Source organism: Empidonax traillii, unplaced genomic scaffold (genome assembly GCF_003031625.1).
Source record: "Empidonax traillii isolate 1590-97213 ecotype Southwest subspecies unplaced genomic scaffold, ASM303162v1 scaffold483:size1218004, whole genome shotgun sequence".
In the NCBI taxonomy this organism is placed as follows: domain Eukaryota; kingdom Metazoa; phylum Chordata; class Aves; order Passeriformes; family Tyrannidae; genus Empidonax; species Empidonax traillii.
Window position 1 is genome coordinate 1,009,802 of NW_020955676.1, and position 27,984 is coordinate 1,037,785.

A 27,984-nucleotide genomic window follows, 5' to 3' on the forward strand; every position below is an offset into this window, starting at 1 on the left:
TTGAAATGTTCTCAGCTTCTCAAAGCCTCTTCTCATATCTGTAAATACATTTTATTCTATTTATCTTCAAAGCCATATTTCATGAATTAACAACAAACACTTATCAAAGAGATCTTAAATTTATTAGGTGCTTTTATTGCAAGTTCTGTAAGACAAATATGTACTCAGAAAACCTGGACCAGTGTATCAGTTAATGTTTTCATATTTATACTTTTAATATATTCAATATTTTTATAAATTCAGATATTTGTACTATGGAATTTAATAGAAGTGTATCTGCTTGAAATCACTAAGCAATTTTTTAAAAAAACACCATAGCATCAGCTGTTTCCTACTACTGTTTATAACAGACTGTTTCATGGTAGGAAATGTCCTAGATGAAGTATTTTGTATTTCGATAAAAACCTATAAAACTTCAAGTAACTTTCCCCATGCAACTCTTGTCTCTTACATATGTGTAACACATCAGGTCTACCTAAATTGCTTTGGTGACTGCACTGTAACATCCTCTTCAAATAATGTATAATCTGTGAATTTATTATACAATTATAAAGTGACAAGATTTATTATATTTCAGGTGGTATTTTAAAATAATTTACTTTATCAGTCCATTTTTGGTCCATGTAATCACTTACATTGAAGTCAGTCAGTTGCATTACTAATCAAGACTTTCAGTAGCAATGCATATACAGGTAACTGTCTAGATCTTCACTGAATGTGCAATATTGCACACACGCAAATCTGAGAGACACTATTATGCATTTTACAACACAGACTTAATGGTTTATTAAAGCCTGCATACACTAGCTACAGTGTGTAAAGGGGATATCAGTCACACCATTTCGGATTTTACCATAACAAAACATTTATTCCACAGTGGGTTTTTTATTATGAAAATTCTATTTGTTCTTAAAATAAGTTCTTCCAAAAGCCACACAACCTAGGTCCTCGTAAAACATTCATGCCTATAAATTATATCTATTACTGTGTAAGAATTTTAATACAGTAGGCAGTAATTATTTTCAATGCCTCTTAAAACTTGTACCAAAAAATATACATTTTCCATAAAAACAAAAAATAAAGTATCTGAAAACATTCTGTGATAAATCTTGAAAAAGAGGAGGAGTCCAGTATTAAAAGTTAAATTCTGCTTTCACATATACCATTTAAATTGAGACCAATGCATAGTATTTGTACAGGTGACAGAAAAGTCTGACTCTGTCTGCAAGATTAAAATGCAACAGCAAAGTATGCAAACTTTTATTTCACGAGTTTCACTCTGTCCTTCAGAACTTTAAATTTGGGATTGTTATTCACTTTCTTATTAAATGTGACAAGGATCTCCTCTTCTGATTTGTGCTGCTGTTCACCAGCTACTGCGTAATATTGAGCTATAACCTGCACAAAGACAGAGGAATAGTTTTTAGTTAGTAATAATGACTCCACTTTAGGCAATAATACATTCATGTTACTGTATTAAAAGTAGCACAGAATCTATAATGCTATTACTTCTTTGCAGAATTTGCACTGAATTTCTTCCGTAAGCCAGTAAGCAATAAAGAATCCATCCTTCGGTTGACATTCTGTCAATTGATGTTCTGTTAAATAATGTCAAACCAGGATTTTACAAACTTCAGCACTACAGAAAGGAATTCACAAGACAAAAGGAGGTTAAAAAACCCAGCGTTATACCATACCTTTTTTCTTAGTTTTTTAATTGAAATTTCATTGTCTGGAGCCTGTTTCAGAACAGCTTTGATGGTTCCCTTCCAGTTGAATTTACCTAGAAAATAATTAGGTGTACAAGTGGTTAGTAAAATTAGGTATTGCCAGGTCTTCTTTTCTAGTATAGTTAGGAAGGTCCTGTCTCCTCAAGCTTAGAGCACGGGCAGTCAAATTCTGACCATACCACCAGAGGTCATGAATTGGCCGTTCCCAAACAAACAGTCTGTATGTCCAAGCAACAGCCACAGTCTGTCGGATGACAGGGAGAAGTAGGTTTAGCCAAGCATAAACTAAGGTCTGACACACCTGAAATCCAATTTAGGATTAACTGAGCAAAAATGGCGATATGAGAGGTTCCAGGAGGTCCAAGGCAGCTGTTACCCTTTCTCCTCTGTGCTGGCTAACATGCAGGGAAAAGACCTGCTCAGGTGAAACAAACACACCAGATTCCTCGCTGCCCAGTGGAACCAAATGCAGCCAAAGGCTGCCAGCACAGCAGAAGCAACAACTGAGAGCAGTAGTTCAGTGTCAGGTGTTAAGTGTAGCAGAGGCTACTTACCCTGAACAGGTCTGTATACTGAATATACATTTATGTACACAGCAGCACAATGAATTTCATGGTTTCCTGCAGAAGCACTGTATTTACATTCTGCATTAGGTCTTTTGCAAGATAGTTTTTTTATTAACTGAATTGTCCCTTTAAGTATACCTTTATTAGTTCCTGCATCTTCTTCGTTGTCATTTGTGTCTTCTGTTTCCATGTCTTCTGAAATGCTTTCAGTTTTCATTTTCTTTGTCTTGACAGGAGGTTCCTCTGGCGATGGAATTGGATAAACATACACAAAAAAATTTAAAACTAGAAGAAAAGTTTTGACATGACCTGAAGTTCTGTTCTTGTAACATGAGTTTATATTTGCTGAGAGGTTCAGATTTACATAAAAGAACTGTGCAATCACTGTTAAAAAATAATCTAATTTGTATATGTAACTTCTTACTTAAAAATTCTGCTTAGGTAGTTTATTAAGCTCTGGAATTGAGAAAAAGCTTCTTCAAAACAAACAAGAATATAAGTTGTATAATGAATACCTTCTACATGTTTATGTTTGCGTTTCTTTATTTTTGTTTCCTCTTCTACATCACTCTGATGGCCATTTCCATTTGTTTCGAATTCATTCTCCACGCTCTCCTTTCCTTTTTTGGACTTTTTACTCTTTTTTACCTCTGACTGGTTTTCTAATTTCAAATCTTTTTTCTCCTTCTTTTTATTCTTTTGTCTCTCTTCTTTTCGTTCTCTCTTATTCTTTTTCCTCTCAACTTTATCATCTGTAATTCCATTTTCTTCTGCCACTGTTTTTTCCTCAGTTTCTGCAGACTGGCACTCTTCCTTCTGTTGTGGTTTGTCTTGTTCTTTTACATTTGAAACCTTTTGTTGAAAAAGAAGATTATTACAATTTTTACGTGCCTTGTTTTGACACTGCAACTTTCCCCTACTATATAATTCATGAAGAACACTAATATCTTGAAATCAATTAAACTGCTTACTTCTGGTGACACCAGATACCTGAGAAATAGCACTAAATAATGTGTCTGATTCCTCTTTTAATGTTAATTAACGTCAAAGAAGAAATGTTACCTTACAACATATATAATTTCTAGTTGAAATAAGCATCCATGTATTTTAACATAATTGCTAAATGTAATTAAGGGAGTGACAACTCTTTGATTTACACAAACAAAACAGTACAGCAAGATACAGAACCTATTCCCAAATTTGCTATCCAGTTCCATCTTGGGATGTGTCTGGGACAACAAACCATTATTACATGATGTTAACAAAGGCACTTCTGGTTGTTTTAATTGTACTTTTCTCACCTTAATATATTTGGTCTTCTTTTAATATTCCTTGGCTGATAACTATTTTCTTGTAGAAGAATGAATGTATTAATGAAAAAGATAATATTTAATTTAAACTTTAGTTTTAATAATTACTGAAATGTTAGTGGGGCTATTTAGAAAGATAATAGATCTTTACACAAGGCAATTTAACACCAATATGGTTTTGTAAGGAGTAATTTCAATTAAATTTGAATTCTACTTAGGGATGTCCACTGAGTACATACAATTCAAGGTACGTATTACAAGGAATATCTTAAGGTTTTTTTTTAAGAACTCTTAAAGGTACACTGAAATGATCTGAGCAAGAAAGCTGTGCTATATATTTTACTTTAATGCTGTGCTCTAAGGACAAGGCAAATCGTTTTTATTTAAATAAAAGTTTTTCAGATTGAATATTTATTTTCCTTAAAAATCAGTTTAAGTCAAGAGAGAATATTTTATGACTTAAATGAAGTTCTGTCGACTCAGTATTAATGTTCCAGCAAAATAATGTACTTCAAATTCACTGTCCAGACTTAATGGTATGTTCATATCCTTTAAAAAATGTGTTTCTTTCCTTCCTGGCTCTTATATTTGGATTCTTCAGAAAAAATTGCAAATAGATTTAACTGGAATCATCAAATCAGAAACATGAAGCATAATCAACAGGGAAATAATGCCAAACCCATGCCTACACTCTTCCTCAAAAGAATGTGGGGGGAGAGCATCTTTACCTCAACAGAGAAATGAGCTTCTGTGACAGCTTTCTAGTAGCAGCAGCAGATGTAAACAATCAAAACACCACCCCACCAAAACATGCTAAGCTAGTAATGAAATAAAAAAGAATTAGGCACTGACGAAAAGGTCAGGGTGAGTCCACAATTTGGACAAAGTGGGAGGAATTTGCGTCACGAACTGGAGGATCTTCTCTCTCCCCACTAATAAAACAGGTAAACTAGGTGCTGTTAATTTTTCACTCCAATACACATAAAATTGGGGCCAATAAAGTTCTGAAAAGCTATTTGAGTCCATCTTAGCGTGCGCTAAGAGACTGGCACCAAAGATAGTGTTTTTTCCTTTCCTTATGTACTAATAGCATCAAGTTGAATTACCCTTCTGATTATCATGTCACAATCCTGTCACTGTGTCTGAGTTTTCAATCACAGCCCACCAAGCATTCACAACTACTTCAGCAACAGTGTGTTCCACAAGTAAGCAATTCAGTCTAGAAATATTACCTTATAATCCATAGTAACAATACGAGACAATGTTTCTGCTAACATCTACAAAAGGAGTCTGAAAGGCTTTCCTTCCAGCATTTTGGACTGCATCCTCCTTGTATGATGTTGTTGTACCTCTAACTCAACTTACCTTTCCGGTTGCTTCCGAGAAAAAGTCCCACACCTGATCTTGCAAAGTGCTGTCAGTAATTCTCAAACTGTTCTTGATCCAATTCTGTGCAGGGAAAAGACAGCAATAACTGAAAATGTGCAACTCTGATTTTCTTTCTTAATTACCATATATTTGGTTCTTGGGTTTATTTTTCATTTAAGAATCTAATCGCTGCTTCCGACAAAGATCTGGTTACAAGTATCTCCTATGAATCTCTCAAACCTCCTTACTAAATTCTACTATGCCTATGTACATAACACCTATGGACTGTTATGAGGCTACACCAGTATTTGAATTGCCTCACCAATAGCAATACCAAAGAGGTGAAATATATACGAAAGATAATCCTCAAGCTTTGAATACAACTGGTTATATTAATGTCCTACCAAACCTTCTGACTGTTCTCCCATGAGTTAAAACATTAATGATCTGATCTTATTTATTTGTGTACTGGATAGATGGTCATGCTCCTCAATGAGCATGACCTTGGTTTATTACAGAAAAGTAAAACTTAAACAAATGTCTCGATACAAACATTTGAAAGTTGTTTGGGATATTGCAGGAATTCCTGGTGAAATAAAGTCATAAATTTCTACTTATACTGTTTACACTATCAGCAACAGATCAACTTTTAGACGTGGAATTCCATAAAAAACCTAATATAAAGATTTTTGAATTGCATTGAAAATCCCAGGAAAGGTCATTACTAAATTGAACAATGAACTGCAAAAACTTTTGGTCTTCCACTGCAACATGTATTACCAAAAAGAAAGAGGATTCTTGACAATATCATTTTCCCTGCTTAGCACATTAACTCTCCAGAAAAATATTTTAACCTTCAGTTTGCTAGTAGCAATTTCCCCACAGCTCTTTTAGGTTCTATCTGAGTGCTTTGGAAGCAAGCATGATCTTCTCTCAGCCTCATAAACTGAGGCAGAAAACAGAGAGGAAAAAAAAAAAAGGGCAGCTTGTCAGTAATTCTTTACTGATACCACATGAAACATTTGGAATTTACTTTAGTGAAGAATGCAGTGTGGAAGATTCTATCAAAATACTGAGTAACAGGAAAACTCTCAAAATGGGATCTTGCTTTCACCAGGGAAAAACAAAGCCAGAGAAATAAGAAATCGTCAAATGTATGTCTAAGAATTTTGACATTCAATAGAAACTGGAAATAGGGAAAACAGAAAGATATTGAAAAAGAACAAGACTACGTAGGGAGATAAGCTTAAATGACGAGTCTCTGGCTTAATACCTAATTAAACTAACAAACAAAGAATCCTTTTAAGCAAGGAAATATATTTTACAAATATTGCCTATTTGAATTTCAGCCATTACACCATCTATACCAATGTCCAAATAAGCAATTTGTCCTTTTAACGTTTGTTAAAAGAGAGTAGCACTCCCTAAGAAAGTCTGTTTTTAAGTTAACTGCATGGATTACTGCAAATCTCCAGTAAAACATACCTGAAACTTTACTTTTTTTCTTGGAATGTTATCAAAGGCACGCATCTGCTCTAGGATGTTCCGCACTTTAGGGCTTATATTTGGCTTCTTCATTACTTCATGGATTTTCTAAATAAGAAAAACAGAATTAAATCAGAAAAGCAGCATAAGGATCAAATGGTACATGCAAAGTGTGCAAGTCTGAAGAACACTGGACAGGAATCACCCAGCACCCACAGCTGGTATAATCTGTTCACAGGAAATTTTCAAAATACATGAGAAAAAGACTGATCTTGGGTTTAATTACAGCTCATTAGATGCACCAAAGTTACCTATCTAAACATTTATACCTATACAGTAAGCAGAGGCAAGCACGACTGCTCACCAGGGCCTTCTGATGTACAAGTTACAATCTGTAATAAATGCATTTTAAAGTAAAGCAATTGCATCATTTTAGAGATTCTTGCAGCATGAAAAAGACCTTTATTAAGAAAAGCAATTGTCAACTTATTGTCTCTTTGCAAGCTTCTGGAGTTAATTGTGAAAAATCAGGCTTACTTTGATGCCACAGTTTGATATGCTTTTCTTTTAGCAGCAGTGCCAGCTTCAGCAACCATTAATCCCTGTAAGACTGCTCAGGATAGTCCCCTGCTATGGGTGTCAGCACGAGAGAACAGAGGAGATTAGGCCAGGGCAGTTCCTTATGGCAGTTCCTTCAACAGCACTGCTGCTTATGGGGAGGGGGAAAGGGTTGAGCTTCCTGGTACTTAAAGATGCAGCCACTGGACGCTGGAGTGTCTTCCTGTACTAAGGTTTTGTGGATGTGTTAAGATTATTGGAAAAGGGTGTTTGGTAATAATCCCTCAGCCTTCTGTGTAGGAAGAACTTACTTCTGAGGCAGGCTCGCAGTATTCATGAGCAATAGCACTCACATCATGCTGCCTTCACCAGTGTCCTCAAACCATGTTCAATCTCAACCACTACTCATCTTTGACTGTATTACTCATATATCTTGAATGTGTGTGTAGCTTAGCACCTTGTTAGGTTGTGTTCTATACAAGATGGAAATCAAAAAATCCATGTATAAAGGTGATTAACTTACTAGTATTGGGATTTTAAAAATGTGTTTCATTTCCTTCCACAAATCAATGAATAGCCTTAAGAGGGCAGAGTCTTGCACAAAACAGAAAGGGTATTAGACATTTCCATCCTTGCTGAAGCCTCTCCTGTTCAACATATTGACAAAATATCTGACATGAGGACAGGAGAATTTTCCTAATGAATGTGAAGCTATTCAGGATGAGGACTATAAGGACTCCAGAAAGATCTTAAGAAAATGAGTGACTAGGTAATAAAAGGGTGAATTACAGTCAACACAAATTCATGTAAAGCAGGATGCAAAGGAAAAGCAATCTTAACTTCACATCTAAAATGGCAGGCTTTAAGTTGATCGTGGAGCTTAAACAAAAGATCTTGGGTTTAAAATAGCCAGTTCCATGAAAATGCCAGCACAATGATCAGCTGCAGTGAAAAAACAAAACAAAAACCCAAAAGTAGATTAACTGACAAAAATCGGTTAGAAAGATACAAAAAAGGACACAGAAAACATCATTATGACACACAGTAAATCTATGGCTCATCCATATCTTGAACAGCATTTCACAAGCATACAGTAGAACTGGGAAGACTTCAGAGGACCAAAGCGATAACTTACATATGAGGAACAACTGAGCAGGCAGATTTCTCAGCCTGAAGCAGAGACTATGAGATGGGAATGGGTGCCTGACAGAGGTCTACAAAAGCGTACATGGCATGAAGAGGATGGACAACTATCAACACCTCTTTGTGTGTAACTGAGAAAATTACATTAAATCAAACTAGTAAGAGATAGATTCAAAATGAACAAAAGATGCATTTCTTACCAGGATAAGCAAAAGACCTACCAAGGAAATGCCAAAAGAAAGCTGGGGATATTGGGAAAAACAGATCTCTGGTTTGATCCAGTATAGCCCTTCTGGTGTCTATAATGATTATAAACAATCATTAGTTATTTATCATATATGTATATAATACAAATTTACCTGAATCCACTCCTGCTGTTTGGCATCTCCTTTGTTAGTTTTGGCTTCAAAACCTTTTCCACCATACTTCTGGTCTTCACTTACACACTTCACATGTTCCTTATAGTCATCACCCCTGAAAATACAAGATTTTTAGCCATAGGTCACAGAGATGCTTCAGTCCTTTGAAATATGAAACACTTAATGTTCCAAAAGGAACATTACTGCAAATTTCACTCTCTCTGCAGTAGCAGAGTAAATAACAGTTGTTAGATAATCAGAAGCTGAAAGCTCTGTCACTTATGCCTGTTTACTGTTGAGGTTTAGTTGTCCATGAGGTTCAAACTTGGATGATTAAGTTTGAATTCCGATAAAAGCGTGTATAATTTTTAAATACAAATATTATTATTCAGAAATAGCCACATTTAATTCTAAAAAAACACACAGAAAAAACTTGTATTTGTGACAACCCCTGCAGAGTGAGAAAAGCTATTTCACATCCTTTACCTACCAGAAATCCTTGCCACAATCCATGCAAGACAGGCACTGACAGTTTCTGCAGATGTTCACATGCTTTTCAACCTGTGCTTTCTTCACAGCTTCTCCACACGCATTGCATGTGAAAACTACCATGTTGGCGAGTGCTCAGGAACTTCCAGGAAGTGCGTACAACCTCCTTCCTCCACATACAAGCACAGCCCTAGAATCATAAAGAGATCTTATGGCTTGAAAAAAAAACACGTGGATGGCCGAAGAGAAATGCACCTGTGCATCCACCCACCCACAGACAGGGCAGGCAGTCCCATCCTGCAGGCACAGGAGCTCACCTCGTCTGACACCCTGAGCGCAGTGACCACGGAACCAGCAACCCCTGTACCCACCACCTCAACCTGGGAACCTGTATCCACCACCTCAAACCAGGAATGAGGAACCCCTATACCTGCCACCCCAACCTTGGAGCCAGTGACCCTCATACTCACCACTCCAACCCAGGAACCACTAACTTCCATATCCATGACCCCACCTCAGGAATCACTAAACCCCGTACCCACTGCCCCAACCTAGATCGCCGTATTCACCACCCCAACCCAGGAACCAGTAACCCCCCCATTACCACCACCCAACCAGGGAAGCAGGAACCCCCAACCCAGGAACCAGCAATCCCTGTATCCGCCACCCCAACTCGGGAACCAGTAACTAACTCCCAGCCCAGGAACCAGTAACCCCCACACCTGGAACCACGAAGCCAGTAACCCCCTTATCCGCCACGCCATCCGCCTCCTTTTCCTGGCACGACCTCCCCCCTCCCCCTCGGCCCTTCCGTCCCGCTCCCCTCAGCAGACCCGTCCCGGCCGGGTCCAGGCGAGTGGCGCTGTCGAGGGGTGGCCCGGCCACGCGGGGCGGGCAGATCGGTGTGCCCGCCACCCGCGCCTGGCCGGCAGCCGCTGCTGCCGTGCCGTGCCGTCCCATGCCATGCTGACTCTCCCTCTCCCGTTCCCGTTCCCTGCCCCGCTCACCTCAGCGCCGCCGCCTCCCGCAGCCGCCCCGCGCGGCACGTGCCGCCGCCCCGTGCCCGCCGCGCCCCCGCCCCGCTCCGCCCGCGCCTGCGCCGCCCCCGCCCCGCCCCGCCCCGCCCCGCCCCGCGCGGCGGAACGGGAAGGGCACGGCAAGGGAAGGGGAAGGGAAGGAAGGGAAGGAGCGGCGGAGCGGCGGCGGAAGCGCCGGTGGCGGGGATGGAGCTGGGAGGTGGCCGGAGCCGGTAAGCGCTGGGCAGGGCCGGGCCGGCTCCCGCCCCTCGGCCGCTCTCCCACCTCAGCCGGGCGGCGCCGCGTCCCCCCCGCCCGGGGCCTCGGCCCGCCCGCAGCCCCGGCCCTGCGGCAGCGGCTGCTCCGACACCGGCCAGAGCCCGCCCTCCCCGCGGGGCCCTCTCCTCTGCACCCGCTGTGCCTTTCTCCGTGCGACACCTCGAGCCTGGGCTCAGCCGGGCCAGGCTTAATCATACACATGTTAGCCGCTCCGTGTTCGGGAGCGGCTCTCCGTGCCCGCCTTTCCCGCTGGGAGACAGGCACCTGATGGCTGAGGGGCATTTCGATGGTTGTCAAAGTATTGACAACGCCCGTGGTGGGAGACGTACACAGAGAAAGCAACTGCTTGCCAAAAAGATAGGGTTTCTTTATTTTAAAGCCTGGTAGAAGACACGATAAGCGTTAATAGAGAAGAAACACAATGTGATAGCCCGAGTGTAATACAGCAGGAGGCAATGAATCACAGAGTTACAGGATGAATGAAAAAGTGGAACTTTTGGTGCTCATGGGAATTGAGAACGGGGCAACCACTTTCTGGTCGTGTTTAACCCAAGGTGGTCTTTCTGCTTCATTAGTTAGGAGGTTAGAAGTTCTAATTGTCCTAATAGTTGGAGTTTTCATTTACATTACCTGTATTTTTATCCTATTTAAAGAAGGATTTTTTTTTTCATTTAAGCATTGTATTGTATTAAAAAATTACTGTCTTTAGTCAGATCCACATGGGAAATATGCTTAGCTAGGAGAGCAACAAATAGGTCTTCAATAATACTAGTAGTATGTTCTCCCCTTTCAGTTTAGAGGGTGAGGAAACTGAGATTTACCTTTACAGATGATACTGATTTTGCAAGAATGGTGTGGTTTTGCCTTAGAATCTAGTTCTTGTCAAAGTTGTCTAAATCGGGATGTGATTTTTTGTGGTTATGGAGTTCAATTTATTGGCAGCACCATTAGATTTTTTCAGAAACTCTTTGTTGTAAGCAAAACTTCATTGAAATCAGTATTTCCTGTGTGTGTTGCTGTGCATCTACTGGTGAGCAATACTGTGACTTATCTTTAATCAGAAAAATATCATTAAGCTCACATTGAAGGTGTAAACTGTAGTCTCTTTCCTTTGGAAGCTAAAACATTGTGAAAATGTTCCTAATATTTTAAATTAATTTTGCAATTTAATATTTAAAATTCATCTTAGCATTTTATTTCATTGTAGGTAATTTAAGTGATTTTCTAGCATGGACACTGTTGCTAGCCATAGTTGTCATCTTCTCCAGCAGCTACATGAACAGCGCATTCAGGGGCTTCTCTGTGACTGCATGCTGGTGGTAAAAGGTGTATGCTTCAAAGCACACAAAAATGTATTAGCTGCTTTCAGTCAATATTTCAGGTATGTGATAGAAAATTCTTCTTTTTAAAATGTTAATTAAGTGCTCTTGGTTGAGAAGGGTGTTTTTTTTCTGATAGTTGCGGAGTAAAGTAACTATTGGGAGTATGATGAGAAAAGGGAACTCTGTGTCATACTATGTTGTTGGATTGTTGGCATTTTCCTGATCCTTACTTGCTTGTAGTGCCTCATATAATGGATTCAGGCATAGACCTGCATTCAGTTTTTCAGTTAGGAAAGATAACTGCTTAGAAGGGACATAGTAGAGTACATGAACAGAGCCGGATAAGGGATATAATTGATGAAACATTATCTGCTTCTGAATAATGTATATTCAAAATAAAATTTGAATATATATGTTATTATTGAATCTCTGTTTAGAACAGATTCTCAGAGATAACAGCTGTGTTTTAAAGTATACAGGTGACCCATTATGCCATATCACTGGTTTCTTTCCCTTCTGTACTGCCCTCAATTGATCCTCGAAATTTTGGAGGATACTGGATCTCCTAACTTAGTGTTTTACATTAGTTATGAATAAGCTGTTAATTCTGGCAGTTTTTAGACTTGTTTTTTGAAATACCTCCAAAGTAAAAAAAATATTTTTATGTTACAACCTGGGAAAAAAAGATAAGAGGTTCATTTTTCTCTTCGAGTGGTGTAATCCTGCCAGCGAAGTGCAATTATGCTCAAAGACTGAATTTTTTAAAGTAATTGAAAAAAACTAAGCACTCGACTCCTATTAAAATTCAATAGGATATAAGTGGCTAATTAATTTAGACTCTCCACCAAGATCAGTTCGTTAAAATTCTGATTTTAATTTACATAAGATGGTCTCGATTTCTGAAAGAATTTTGATATGGGCACTGGCTTCAGAGTAGCCTCTGCATTTCTAAAATTTAGGCATAGGGTGTCATTTCCTTAAGATTTAGAGCTCATTGATATTATGCCCACCTTTAAACAAAGCCTAATTTGAGAGTTTGGCCACAAAGAGGAACCATCAAGGTTGGGGCATTTCCTAGTGTAGGAGTGACCTGACCCCATTTGTTTATATGTCATTGTTTACTGTGAGAGTGTTAGGTTAGAGACTGGAGGTTTTAATGGGAGGGTGTGAAATTCTTGATTGAGACAGAGTATGAATCCACTAATCTAGGACTAGTTGGGAATGTGAAGAACTACAGCTCTGAATGTGAGAATACTTTACATCAAATAGTAAGTTTTGTGAATTCATTCACTTTAATGATTCAATGACAATTCAGTGGATATGGGTTGCAGTGCTGGCTTAGGCTTACATACCTGTGCTTTTCATTATTCCTTTACTTGGTTCTTATCTAGTGCCATTAAAAAAAGTACTTCTTTGAATATGAGGTAATAGATTGAAAATGATGTCATCTTCCTGCTTAATGTCACTATCCTCCTGTGTATTTGTGGAGAAATAACTAATACTAAGAAAATAAGATTTACTGATACAAGCTATTGCCAGAAGAGTTTAGCTGACTTTGAGGTCTGCCTTCTCCCTTTTACTAAAAAATTTCTTATGTCCTGTTTTATTTGCCATGATGAAAGGAGAATCACCATTCTGAGTAAAGCAGTTTTTGAAAATTGTCCATAAATATTCCACTGCACTTAATATGTGAAGAACAGTGGATAGGAAACCACAAGGATAGAGTGTCATTTCAAAACATTAAAAAATACAAAATTGAAACTATATAAAGGATCATTTGTTTTGATTTATACGACTAATATATGACAAGTAATTGAGAGGTTTTGAGGCATTTTGAGACTACCAAAATACAGCACTCTGGGTAAGACCTTAGAAGGTCAGACAGTCTGTTTGAGATATATGTGTATTTTTCTTATTAAAGTGTCTTTGGATTATTTCTGTTTGTCTTTGAGTATTTGCCTTATTTTATTAGGACCCTTTTCCAGAATTCTTCAGGCCAGAAGAACGATGTGTTTCACTTGGACATTAAAAATGTAGGTGGCATAGGCCAGATCTTGGACTTCATGTACACCTCTCACCTGGATCTTAGTCAGGACAATGTACAAGCTATGCTGGACATCGCACAGTGTCTCCAAGTGCAAAATGTGCTGAACATTTGCCACACCTTTTTAAAATCTTCTACAGCTGTAGAGCAAGCAGCCAGCATGCCTTGTAATACTGTATTTTCGCTGCAGAATACTTTGGCTACGGATGGGAGCTGTGCCAGTGACAGTTATGGGACAAACCTGCTGCATGAGTGCTCATCTGACACACAAGCCAGTAAAGTCTTGGCTGACCACCATTCTCATGCATCGCAGTCTGTTCATCTTCACACACCCCCGGGTGATGCACAGAAACAGCCACAAGACTCCCTAGATGGCAGCTGCACAGAGCTTCCATTTAAACAACCAAATTACTATTACAAACTACGCAACTTTTACAGTAAACAGTTCTACAAACAAAATGCTTGCTCTGATCATGAGAGAGGAGCAGAACCATCCTTTTCTTACAACACATCCACAGAAATAAACACAGTGGAGAATAATTCTTGCACTGTCAGTCACTCTGAGTGTATTCTGGAAACCTCTGATCATTTACCATCAAACTTTCTGGTTCAGCCTGTGAATGAAGCTGCTCCAGACCAAGATGCAGAAAGCACACTTATGCAGCCAACCAAAGAGATGCGGCTGAAAAAGGCAATTCACCTCAAAAAGTTAAGTTTTCTAAGATCTCAGAAATCTGCAGAGCAGCCACCTGAGCCTAAAAAGAATGACGGTAGGGTACCAGAAGTAATTGAACCTGTAAATGAAAGTACCACAGACATGACAAATGTCAGAGTTACTGATGAAAAAGAAGATGAAGATTTAGTGAATTCTGAGAATTTTGAACAAACTGTTGAAATGGAAAGATCTCAAGGTTCTTTGGAACAAGAAGGACAATCACAGACTCTTCAGTCACAGAGACAATACACTTGTGAATTATGTGGGAAGGCTTTCAAACATCCAAGCAATTTGGAGCTTCATAAAAGGTCTCATACAGGTACAGTTATCAGTTACTTGGTCTGCAGACCAAATATTTCAGTTAAAGAGACTATCTTGCAGTGTCTTTTGATTCAGAGATGCTGGTTAAGGGTCTACTTTCAAAAGGTGATGGTGGTTTTTTTTAAGTGAATAATCATACAGAAATAAAGACTGTAATACTGAATTTAGCTGAGAGCTGTAGAAATGTATTTGTTTGGGTGCTTTTTAAAAGAACATTGTTTGAATTCAATGAAAAATTTCAATGGAAACTTTATTTTTGTCTTGCATTTAGATGAGTCATTTCTAGTCAATTTGTCAGGTGGCCCAGAAGTTTCAGCCAGATAGCAATAAAAAGTGTAAATGAATAGGTGATACTACAAGTGTTCTAGAACACCTCAGTTTTCTCTGGTCAAATATTCATTGTGAGATACAAGTAATTGGCATTTGGTCATTTTTTTTAACTGTAGAAATAATTTTTATAACAACTTTCGTTGTGTTTACCAAGAGAGTAAGGCTCTTGCAGACGAGTAGGCTGCAGAATGAATGGGAATTCTGAAATAATTTACTTTGTTTTGAAAACACACAAGTAATATTTTTAAACCTAACATAGAATTATTTCTAAGAATCTTTTTATTCTTCTAGTGAAGAACAAGACTTGGTCTGACTTTTAATTAATTAATTTCTCTGTTCAATTTAACCAGCATTTTCTATTATAAGATATACTTTTTTTTAAGGAGTTTAAGAATTACCTTATCTAGTCAGGTAATACTATTGATTCAAAGTCAGAGATAGCATTATTCCTGATTAAGCTGTTAAATATTTCTTTTTCCCTGTATTAAATATACAAACACATCTCTCTCAATCTTGTCAAATAAACATCACTTTGGAAATGAGCATACATGTGTTGGTACTTTGACACAAAATATGAAACCCTCTTAGCAGACATTAATTTATTTTGTTAATTTGTCCTTAGTATTAAAAGTTTATTTCTCCACATTATGAGTAGAAAAATCTTTCCAGAACCTGAAAATACAAACATTTTGTATTAGCTTCTTGAAATTTTCAGTTGTTACCTTTGACTACTTCTGTATGTTCATGTTTCTTACACTTTTTCATTTGGTCTCCTGTGAAAGAGTTGCATGTCTCTTTCCTAGATCCTCTCTTTGCCTTGTGTTTTTTTGAATCTTATCCAATTTGAGCTGACATCATCAGATATATTTCAATATCCTAAAAATTTCAGGAACGTAGGTGGTCAGATAGAGCATCGAGAAAAGTCCCACTGAAGGAGAGGGTGAAGTAAATTCTGAGTTTGTGCTAGAGTGTCTATGAGAGACACCCCAAGATTCGGGAATTCCATGCTGCTTTTCATACACTGTCGTCTTCCAGTAGTTTTCAAAAATTCCAAACTTGAATGCTGCTTAGTGTGACATCAGCATTCTTCTACAGACATGCTAAACTGACAAAAGTTCAAGAGCATAAGTTTAACAAATAGTAAGCACATAAAAGGATGGATAAACTGAGGCAAGAATATGACTAGAAATGCCTGGTTGCTTCCCTTTTATTTTTGGGTCATGTTAATTTGGTTTTAAATATCCAGCTAGTTCAAAAAGAGTGTTGGAAAACTGCAGTGGATAGTGAGTAGGATGTTAATATAGGCATACGGGGCACATGTGTATTGTTGACTTTAGATACACTAGCAGTTAAGTAATGTAAATGTATGCTAAAAGCCATTCCTATTCACCTGCCACTGCAGAAAGCACAGCAGATTGCTAGCTAATCAGTTTTGTTTAAAAACATTTCGTTTTCTAAAACTAAGCAAAAGAGTTAGCAAGCATTTAACTATTACAATGCTTACTGAAAGTCCTTCCAATCTGGCTTTGCTGAAGAAATAAGTTACTGAAATGGATCTTTCACACTGGAAAACCTGTTTCTAACCCACAAATGACAGTTTTTTTAAACACAACCGGTCTTGTTGTCAAGAAAAAGTGCATGTGAAATTCTCTGTCCCTAAACAGTAGGAGCTACTAAAGAATTTACAGGTTTTCATGATTGCACTGATGAGTTTTCTATGTGAAGGCAGCCATACTGTGTTCAACACAGGTTGTTGTGCTGGGATGTCTGGCTGTTTTAATTGTATTGCTAGTGGATACTTAAAGGAATCTCTAGAGAGAGCTTACTGCACTGACTGACTGATTTTGACTTGACTGAATGTTTTAATTTGTTTTTATTATATTTACCTGTCTGAAAAAAAGGAAGCAAAGATACTTCTCTTGTACAGTCCATTCCTGCCTAAGCACATCCAGTGTTTTTCTTGGGTTTTCTAAAAAATATTTTCAGAGAACATCTCAAAAAACCACCCAAAACAAATCCAGCCCCATGGAAAGAATCCTTGGCAGGATGGAATACGACAGGAGCAGAGTAGCACTGTCGTAATATATTGTTGATCCTCAACCTTTTCATTCTGAGCTTTGCTTGAGAAACTTGCCAGCATTCCATGTCTTAGTGGTCCTCACTCTTGTGATCTCTTCAGGAATACCACTTCTGCATTTCATGCCTTTCTCCTCTGGAGCTGATACACCACTCCTTTAATCCTGCTATTGTGTACTTTGTCTTCTCTTCCTACAGAGTGCTTATGGATGTTTGTTGAAGCATTGTCTTAACTGTAGTTCAGTTACAACTTTTCCCCAAATTTTCTCTGTTACTGTTGATACAGCCCTGGTCTTTGGGAAGATTAGTGTCCTGAGATAGAGTTTTTTGGTTTGGAATTAATTGACAGCTGCAGAGTCATAGAATACTTTAGAGTAGGTTGCATCTCTGGAGGTCATCTAGTCCCATCCTCAAAGCACACCAAATTAGATTGGGTTATTTTGCTCATGACCTTGTGTAGTCAAATTTTGGACATCTCTAAGGATCTCTAAGGACAGAGATTCCACCATCCCTCCAGGCAATCATTTCCAATGTCTGACCACCCTTGTGGGGAAAAGACTATTTTCTGATCTATATCTGATTGGAATTTCTCATGATCAGACTTGTGTCTGTCACTTCTTGTCCTAAAACTGTGTACCAAGAACAATCTGGTTGCATCTGTCTTCCCATACAGGGGAAGAGAGATGTTCCATGTAGGACAGTAAGATTTCCTGTTTGCCTCCTTTTGTTAAGGCTCCAGATACAGTCTCACCAGTGATAGGCAGAGAAGGATGATCTCCAGTTTACCAGCTGTGCTCTCACTAATACACCCCGAGGGACAGTGAGCCTAATTGAGCAACAGGGTACCCGATGAGCCCAGTGGTTTGGAATTTTATGCAAGTGCAAAATGGTTCTCCAAAAACTAATTTGATGTTTCTTTTCAAACAAAGCTTTAGTTTTATCTTTATCTTGGAGGGGAGGGGAACTCCCAACTCTTTGTACATCACTACAATTATAATGAGGTTGCATGTAGCCTACAACAGTAGCTTTGAGAAATTTGAGCCTCCAATTCCCTCCCTCCCCCTCCAGTAATTTCAGAGTGGATTTCTGTTCAGATACTAGTCTTTAGGTCTACAATAACGTTTTTGTGTGCATGTAGGTAATTTCTGCAGAAATTGCTACTAGTGTTTTTTATCCTCCATTTGAAATTACCTTGCTGCTTTGGCAATTTTCAGAATCCTTCCCACTTGCTACAGATCTGGCTCCCTGTTGGTTTCACTTAGATTTGTGTTGTCAGTACCAGAAATTTGCATGTTTAGAGCCATAATGAAATTAGGCCTCTGTGCTCTTTTATAGTTGAGTTACTGGTTTCATAATTTTTATCTTTAATTGAATAAAAGCTTTTTTAAGACTGCCGGAAGATTTCCATTCTTCATTAAGTAGATAAAGCCTCTAGTTGTCAGATTAACTGCAGGGTTGCTATCCATGGAGCAACATAACTGTATGTTTACTCTGTATTTTAAAATCTAAAGAGAATTGCATTTAGTCCTTGATCCTAAAATATATGGAAAGAACGTCATCTGATTTGGCCACAGGAAAGGAAGATGGAACCTCAACACCTGGTTATGGTAGATGTTGCTTGTAACATTTCCAAGGATGGAGGAAAAATACTGATGTAGAGAATACTTAGTGGAAGAGAAGCCAAGAGGTGTTCTGTGAAGTCAGGAAAACTAGAATTAAAAAAGTAAATAAAAATCTATAGACACATTTTTGAATCAGAACAAAGGTGAAACGCATTTTAAGATCTTTTTTTTCACTTTGGAAAAATCTGCTTTCAAAATCACATGGATTTAGACTAGTTTTGTTGCCCTGTACCAGTGGGCCGGATTACATATGTCCTTTAAACGTACAGACTCATCAAAGATGATTAGAGTCTGACTGTCATTGAATTCAGTGATATTTGAGCATTATTATTGTTTTTAAAATTCTAGAAGTTGCACAGAGGATTTTATCAACAGTGTAGAAACTAGGAACTAAGCAGAGAAAAAACTCAACTCTATGAAATACTGTGGAGGAGAAAAAATAATTACAAAAACATACTTGTCTTATATTGACAGCTAGAGAATTGAAGTATTGTGCAGTCACATTCTAGATTGAGATTCAAGTTATTTTGAAAAGCTAAAGTGGGCTTCACTTGTTTTTTACTAAAGCTGTTCACATTTTTTTGGAGAATCAAGAATACCAGCTTTATACATATAAATTCAGAATTTTGGAGAAAAATACTTGGGTTAATTTTCAGGTATATAGGGTGAGAATTTGAAGATAAATATAAAGCATTGTATGGCTACATGCTGAGCATGTGTGCGGTACACACTGAAACTGGAAAACAGAACCCTGTCAAATTGGCTTCTCTGCATTCCTCCTCCTCTTTAAGAATATGTCTCTGTACAAGTGAAAAAACACTGCACTTCCCATCATCATCGTCATTGTTGTAGGACCTTGTCATCTATTCTGTTCTTCGTGGTGATAAGATAGAGCTTTCTAAATGGAAAAAAAGTATTTAAAAAAAAATGTAAAGCCCATACCCATTTATATCAAAACTCTTCTACCTACTTGTTTTGAATGATAAATTCTGTTTCTGAGCAAGTCTGCCTTACAAACGTAATGGTAAATGCTGTACCTCCCTCTTGAATTTCCCCTTAAATATATGGGTAAGTGTCCTTTTGTGGATGTTTTTTTACTCTTAAGTTACATGTTTTAATAGGAAGTGTACCAATTTAAAACATTTTTTATTCCATTGCAACTATCAGAAGTTCTATGTTCTGTTTCTTCTTTTAGGTGAGAAACCTTTTGAATGTAACATTTGTGGGAAACACTTCTCACAGGTGGGAATATTTTATATATTATGGTACTTAGACTTGAAATGCATCTATGTGTTGATTCTAAAAAACTTGGGCTTAAGTCTATAGATTAGATTTTTTTTGTTCAAAGACACTTCACTTTAGGGGTAAATTATTGTCTTATTTGAAAGTAATATGTTAAGTGGTTTAGATTTCTTTGATGCATTTTGTACCTTTGATTCTGTCTGCTCTCAGTATATATGTTATGTATTTTACCTTCAAAGGAATGTTTAACTATCCAGAGCTACACTATATTTGAATTACAGAGAACATTCATTTCCAAAATGTACTTTTGACTTATGCTTTGGGATATGTGTGAATAGTGTTTTTACAGTGTCTCAAAAAAGTACAGGTTAGAATTTTATGTGATGTTGTATTCACAGTGCAGTTTTATCTTCCTAAATGACATAAATTATTTAGCAGATTGAATCAGATAAAAAAGTTTGTATCCATGTAATTGGGCTTAGTTTCCTTCAGTGAGAACATCACAGTCTGTCTGAAGAGACAGAACTCAGCTATGATTTAAAAAACCCTCCTGTGAAATTCTGTACTTACACACAGGGCCTAAGCTTTAGCTGTCTTAATTTGCCCTCCTGTGCTTACTTCCTGTTCTGAGTACAGCAGTTAATTTGTATTCCTGGAAATTTGGTGCCTAGTTGTCTCACATTTCCAAAATGTCTATGTCTTTTCTGTTTTCTTGTTTGGAATGTGCACATCTAAGTACCGGAGACAATAAACAGATACATATTTTTATACGAAAATTAAATAATAATTATTTTTTAATAACTTTGGTATTTCTCATGGATCCTGATTTAAGAATTAGAGTTATGTGTTCTTTGCCTACCCACCCACCACTGTTTGTGCTTCTCTTGTTTCAGTTTCATAGTCCACCAGTGGGACTTGTTTACCCATGAATCTGATGCAGTTGTGTCCTTCACTTGTTGCTTAATATGAATATAAGACTGTGGATATAGTACACTGAACAGTACTGTTTCATCATGCTTATTGAGAAAACTAGATCTGCTTATTAGACAAAGAAGTGCATTGTTACTCATTTTGATGGCTGAACTTCTAGCTATTAAAAGCAAAACATGAATATTTCCAAATTCTATTAAAAGTACCTTTGGCAAGTAGTGGTACTCTGTACCGCTACTCTGGGGGAGAGGGAATAAAAAAGCTTCGCACAGAGTGTATGACAGGCATGACAGACTCATCTTGCAACATCTTTAGCTAAGAAAAACACCCCCACCCCCCCCCAAACTGGAAGTTTCTGCCTTTTAATTAAACACTCTCAAATATCTCCCCTTTTTTCCTTATTACCTCACTTGCCTGAGGCTATAGGTAGATACATATGGATGGGCAATTCCCACATGTCCAGCACAGGAGCCATAGTGTTCAGCTTGGGTGCTGCAGCTGGTCATAAAGGGATCTTTGTGTATTCCTGAGGTACTTGCTTTTGAATCCTGCATATGAGTAAGATTCCACCTACCAGAAAGCTGCAAGGATAATTACTTTATACTTTTTACTTAAAAGACCATGTCTGATCTTAATCTTCTCCATCTGCAGGCACAGAAGTAGAAACACTTTTATTTAAGCCTTCGTGTTCTGTGCTTTTGAGATAGTGCAGTCGTTGTGCCTGATGGTATTTCTGCTCCTGCTGAATGTAAAGGATGTTCTGTGTGTTGGAATGTGGAGCAGAAAATGAAGGAAGAAGGAGAATTGACATGGGAACACATAGTTGGGAACAAATAGCAATAAATGTGTTTGATTTTTTTGAGAAAAAGGTGCCTTCTGTACTTCCAAGCTTGCATTGTCTCTTACTACAGCACACAGCCTTTTGTGATGTGAACCTTTTCTGGCTGGTGATCCAGGGTATCATGTTTTACCTCCTCCTGCACAGCTTCTTTTGGGTGTCCCTAGGCTTAGGCTCGTTCAATGTGAAAGCAAGCCAGTTACAAGTGGACTAAGTCCAGCATCTCTCTTTCGTCTCCAAATTTGTGAGGAGTGCCGTGCAACCAGGATTCTCTTGAGCAATTTTTTCTTTCTCTGAAATGCTAGCAAAAGTCCTCTTAGGCATTTTCATTGGAATGGCATGTGCTGCTTTAAGCAAGGTTGTGTGCCAGCTTTAAAGCTTAAGAAGAATACAAGCTATTGATAGGGGTTTTTTTGTTTTAGCACAATTAATAACAAGCTTTGCCCTCGTTAGGAGGAAATTACATAGGCTTGTAATAAATAAATGGATCTACTTGCTGCTCTCTGTAGAATGTTTTTATTCTTGATTAAAATGCTTGTATGAGAACTGTTTTAGAATGGTTGTTGCACTTCAAATTCATTTTGTCTTTATCCAGAATAACTTTTAAGTGCCCGTGATAGGGTTTGTTTTGTGACATGGATAGAAGTAAAGGCTCTGTCTTTTTTTTTTTCCCTCAAATGCACCACTGAATAAAATCCCTTGCTTTTGCAAAGCAAAAATTATTCCATGGTTCATCTCCTTCCTCAGAGGTGCTTAATGCCTCTCTTTGAATGGATTTCAGGATTATTAGGTTTGGCCTGAGAAAACAGTGGTTCAGTCATGCTGCTGTCTGAAAAAAATTACAGGGGTTAAAGAGAGCTCTCTCAGCGTTCAAACATTGATACTTTGGATACTGTTCTCTGTCTGTGTTTGTGTGTGTCTACAGTGCTTGAGTTCTGGTATACTGTAAGCTCTGATTACAGTGGTGGATCATCACTGGTCATTTATTATCTAAAGGAGTCAGAAGACATTACTGGGGATCTTATTTTTGTTGTCTTATTGTGACTGAGGAAGACATGATAATCTTTTGCATCCCAAATGTTCTTTCCCAATGGAAAGGACTGAATGTTTCTTTAGTGTACTTAAATAAAACCAGGCAGCAGTCAGCCACAGAGAATGGAAGGGTTAAAAAATGACTGTGGAAGTATGCACAGTTTAGGAACACCTGCAGCTCTTCTATCCGGACTAGCCATATCTTGTGCTTTGAGAACTGGACTCTCAGTAGCCATTCAGAAGCACCGGTGGCTTTAAAAACATTTTTAAAAATAGTTGGACACAGTAAGAAGGTTTTATCTGGTCATCATCTGGTTTGCCTGCTAGACTAGCATTCTTTTTATAGGGTTGAAAGAGGAAAGATATGTAATAAATTAGTTACCAGTAATCCCATTCATTCATTTCTGTACTTGTTTTTCTCTTTTCTTTTGATACGAGTAAATATATATAGCACTTGGAGCACTTGGCTCTAGTATTTTATGGATTGAAAAATGTCCATCCTATTCTTTTCTTTTTAACCTCCTGGTAGGTGAATTCAGACATCCTCATGTGACAATGTTTTATTTGTAGGGCAGGGAAAATGAGACATGAACCATATTACTAGTAAGTTTTCTTTTCCGTTTCACTCTAGATGGTGTAATTTTCATTTATAATTGGATCTGTTTTAAACTATAGGTGTTTCTTTTCCATTAGCATTTGATCCCAGGGTTATTTTTTCCCTGTTTCTCTTCTTGTTGACATATAATTGCATAAATAAACAATTTGATCTTGAAGTACATGGTAGACTGTCTTTACTAGATAAGAATGCTCGAGTTCATACATACTTTGTAGTCTTCACTGCCTTAGAAGTAGGAATAAAAAGCCAGTCTCATAGTTCCCATAATTGTTTTTTTATCTGTATACAACAACAGGCTAGCTGAATTTAAATGCTTAAATTACTGTCCCCTCAGGCAGGTAATCTCCAGACACATCTACGTCGGCATTCTGGTGAGAAGCCGTACATTTGTGAAATCTGTGGGAAAAGGTGAGTAGAACTGTTCACCTTAGTAAAACTAACATGAAAAAATTTGGTCATGTTTTCTACTACTCTTCATGGTAAACTACGGGCCAAGAGCTAAGGCAGCATGCTGCTCAATTTTGTTCAAAAGACACTGGGTTTAAATGTGTACTGGTGGGATTAAAATACATAAATGTCTGCAGTTGTCTTGTTGCAAGTACATAATAAGGTAATAGTATCACCATAGTTTGTATATTGGTATGTAGTTAAGAATATACTGCTGTGTGTATTTTGAACAGTGTGAGTCATAATAAATCATGCAGTTTGTATCTTTTCCTCATATTTTTTTCAATATTTGGTGATAATGGTTTTTTTTACATTTTAGGGAATTCTGAAGTATGGAAAACTTGACAAATTTAAGCAAAGCATTAAATAATTCTGCCTTCTGCTAGCTAGCAAGTGACAGAAAATACACTGATGCAGGTGTAGCGTAAAATGCAGAATGAACGAGTAAATGTTTTTTGGGGTGCTTTTTTCTAACGTAAATTTAATTGGACGTTGCCAGTTTCAAAACGTTTTTCTGAAATGCATCCATTTATCTGTGGTTTAGGTCTTAATCTTTGTTCAGAACATCAGGCATTCATTATGCTCAATTTCTGCATGATACTTAGTTAAGGAAAACAAGAAGTCTTATGGAGACACTAATTGGATTTCTGTATTGTGTTACAGATTTGCTGCTTCTGGTGATGTTCAGCGTCATATTATAATTCATTCTGGAGAAAAGCCTCATCTGTGTGATATCTGTGGCAGAGGTGTGTGAGAACCAAAGATTCTGCCTCTGAGGTTTTTTGACTGAAATGTGAGGAGTCATTTTAATCTCAGAATCTGTCATATTTTTCTAGGGTTCAGTAACTTCAGTAATTTGAAGGAGCACAAAAAGACCCATACAGCAGATAAAGTATTCACCTGTGATGAATGTGGGAAGTCATTTAATATGCAACGAAAGTTGGTAAAGCACAGAATTAGGCACACTGGAGAGAGACCGTACAGCTGTTCAGCATGTGGTAAGAATTGCTCTGCATAGCTTGGTTGTGTCTTTGCTTTTTAAATGATAAGTAAAAGTTCCTGTGTCAACAGAAGAAGAATTAACCAAAATGTTTTCAAATTGAAATACCATGTTGTGAAAGTTATTCACGAAATCTTTTGGCTTGCGTACTCTGTGGTCTTTCATTTGGTGTAACTTAGGGCGTATCTGTCACAAGTTTAAAAGAGGATTTCAGTTGAAGAGTGAAGGAAATAAGAGGAATCTACATCATATGTGTACGTGTTTGCTAAAGAGGTAGTGATACTAGCTGCTTCAAAAACAGATTTAATATCAGAATAGTCCTTTCTGATGGAAAGTTAAGTTTGACATCACTTGGCTATCAGTGGGATCTTCTTTTTTTTTCTTTTCCCTCAGTTGAATACTGTTTGGTTTTAACTGCATTCACCTATAGAGTTTGATAATAAAAACGTTTTGTTCCTTTGCTTCAGCCTCTGGAATAAAATCAAAACTTGATCGATGTTTTGTACCAGAGAACACCTGTTTTCAAAATCTGAGCCATACATCCAACTGGTCTGCAAATGGCTCTTTGATTAATGATTCATCCTTCTATAACATAGTTCTCAGAAACTGCAGTCTATCCTGATCTCTTATGTTACTTACCATCCTGCATACTACTCATGTTTTTGTCCTTAAGTGCTATTTTGATATAATTTCATTCATATTCTAAGGAATCACCTTTGGAGGAGGGTAGTTTCATCTGTTAAAGTCTAACTGCAGTATGTTTTATTTGCAATACCTTTAGGCACAAGAAAAAGCCAATATTATCAGGAAGTCTTGCATCATCATGAGGAAATAGAGACATGTGGGATTTGAAAGTATAAACAGCCATTTGTGTTGCTGTCATTAAAACAGGCTTGCTTCCGTCTTCCCTTGTACTAGTCCTTTGACTGTTTTTCATTTTAGCTGAGTCATCTTGTACTAAGAAGGCAAAAATTGTGCAAAGAGGTTCTGATCAATCATTAAGAAATCATTCACATTATGCAAAAAATCCAGATTTATTACTCCAGTAATCTGTAATCTTACCATTACACACGTGAAGTGTCTGAATCATGTAGCAATTCTGGAAATTAATGCTCTTTGTTCTGTTCTTCTGCACTTTGCCACAGCTCAGACACCTTTTTCTTTGCAGTATGTGATTGAGTTTGCTTGAGTCTGTGGTTCTGAAGATAGGCAAAGAGTTGAATATTTTTTTGTATTCTAATATTTGCAGCAATAAAAATTACAGTTCTCATGCATTCCCTGTCTAGAATATAAAAAAAAGACTGCTACATTATGGTAGCTTACAGTTAACAAAAAAACTAACTTTGTCAGCACTTTGAAGAGTAGTTGCTTGGTAATGAACAAACCATTTCTTTCTATCACGCAGCTCTCACTGGAAGAATATAATTAGAAGTTTATCAGCATGTTGTTTTTCCAGACAAATTAAATTGATAATTTAAAATTATTTTTTTCTCCATGAAGATCAATACAAACTGAGAACACTCACAGCTTTCAAACACTAATGGATATTCCTGTCTCTGGAGAAAAAAGCTAAATGCACTTGTTGGGAAACACAAGTTAGAAAATCAGATGAAGAAGAAGAAACAAGTTAATGGAATTGTAAAAATAGATTGAACTTGTTTGAACCTCTTCTAGATAGAACAAATTACCACGACTGGGACATGTCGCTTGATATTTTCTCTAATTAAAACATGTTTATTTACTAGCGTTAAGAACAAAATTGTAATCTATCGTTTCTGTCTTGTAGGGAAATGTTTTGCAGGCTCTGGTGACCTGCGTAGACACGTGAGGACTCATACAGGAGAAAAACCCTATACTTGTGAGACTTGTAACAAATGCTTCACTCGCTCTGCTGTTCTGCGGCGGCACAAGAAAATGCACTGTAAGGCCTCTGAGGAAGGGCCAAACACACTGGATGAATTTTCTCCAGGGATTGAAACTTCTGACCTTGACAAGTCTCAGAGTTCTGACTCTTTTGGCCAGGAAATGTCTGTTACATTGTTACCAGTGTCTGTTAAATTTCCAGTTCGTCCAACTGGGAATTCCACCGAATTTGACAGTTCTGCAGATCCGTACTGTAAGTTGCGGTCAGTGGCTCAACACCACGACTCGGCAAACCAGCAGAAACTCAGTGTGGATTCTGCCAAACTCCCGAAAGCTCAGACTCAGCCACCAGCACCCTATGCTTACGCAGACGTGGATGTGTCTTCCGCAGAAGAACCCTTGCAGTCGGATGGCATTCCCATGATTCGCTCCTCCATGGTCAGCTTGGACGGCCATTGCCATGACCCGCTGGGCACTCGGACATCGTCTGCCACGTACAAGAACAATGAAGGACCCTTCTTCTCCAGCATGACCCTCTGGGGTTTGGCCATGAAGACCTTGCAGAACGAAAGCGAACTGGAACAATGAGGGCTCAGGTGACTGTACCAAAACTACTTCGAGGCATTTCATGTTCAAGTGATTGCAATTGCACTGCAGCATAGGGGGATCAGAGCTGGTTTTTAAGCCAGCTAGCTTGGATGCTGATAGGAGTCAAGATATGCATGCCCAGAACCCTTTATTTACACTGCTTAGCAGCAAAGATCAAATCTATTTTTGGGGGGACCTTTGTTATTCTGTGACTGCACTGCGTAGCTCATGTGTTGCCATGATTTACTAAAACTTGCCATTTACTAAATTTGCCATTTAACTTGGAATTTTTTACCTGATAATAGAGGAAAGGATGGCCAGTGTCTAATTCCATTATATGGGTACAATTCCAAGTATGGGTCATCAGAGCTATGTAAAGGTGTAGATATGACAAGAGGAAAATACTTAAGAAGTCCCTAGTGAACCTGGGTTTCGGTAGTGGCTTTCTTACCAGTAGAGTCATTGGTTTACAGGATTTGAGTATTGTGACAGCAAATTTAAATGTTAAATACTGGATAATATTTGTGATAGTGCAAAGTAACTGTATATCTAGAAACTTTATTTTTTTACAATAAAAGCTTTTTTTAGTGTTTTATAAACTATTTTGCACAGCAGATTATTTGTACAATGGCAGACAAGATCAAGACGTGAATAAAGGGAAGTTGGTTTACCCTGTATCTTAATTGCTCCACGTG

General features: G+C 37.9%; 2 protein-coding genes across 3 annotated transcripts; one reads left to right on the forward strand and one right to left on the reverse strand.

The window, feature by feature from the left end:
* Window positions 1-733: 733 nt before the first annotated feature.
* LYAR (Ly1 antibody reactive) lies at window positions 734-10,083 on the reverse strand. The gene is made up of 9 exons (XM_027896155.1): window positions 10,016-10,083; window positions 9,010-9,198; window positions 8,520-8,634; window positions 6,460-6,567; window positions 4,972-5,055; window positions 2,812-3,148; window positions 2,435-2,539; window positions 1,698-1,783; window positions 734-1,398 (listed from the first exon to the last, which is right to left on the reverse strand). The coding sequence occupies exons 2-9, from the start codon at window positions 9,129-9,131 to the stop codon at window positions 1,261-1,263; spliced, it is 1,095 nt and encodes a 364-aa protein (XP_027751956.1). The 5' UTR covers window positions 9,132-9,198; window positions 10,016-10,083; the 3' UTR covers window positions 734-1,260.
* A 124-nt stretch (window positions 10,084-10,207) lies between these two features.
* ZBTB49 (zinc finger and BTB domain containing 49) lies at window positions 10,208-27,966 on the forward strand. Of its 2 annotated transcripts, none has more exons than XM_027896156.1 (8): window positions 10,208-10,257; window positions 11,511-11,684; window positions 13,598-14,703; window positions 19,929-19,975; window positions 23,726-23,799; window positions 24,502-24,584; window positions 24,675-24,836; window positions 26,625-27,966. In XM_027896156.1, the coding sequence occupies exons 2-8, from the start codon at window positions 11,533-11,535 to the stop codon at window positions 27,287-27,289; spliced, it is 2,289 nt and encodes a 762-aa protein (XP_027751957.1). In that variant the 5' UTR covers window positions 10,208-10,257; window positions 11,511-11,532; the 3' UTR covers window positions 27,290-27,966. The 2 variants fall into 2 exon arrangements, with proteins under 2 accessions (XP_027751957.1, XP_027751958.1); XM_027896157.1 differs by lacking the exon at window positions 10,208-10,257 and adding an exon at window positions 10,576-10,726.
* The last annotated feature ends 18 nt before the right edge of the window (window positions 27,967-27,984 follow it).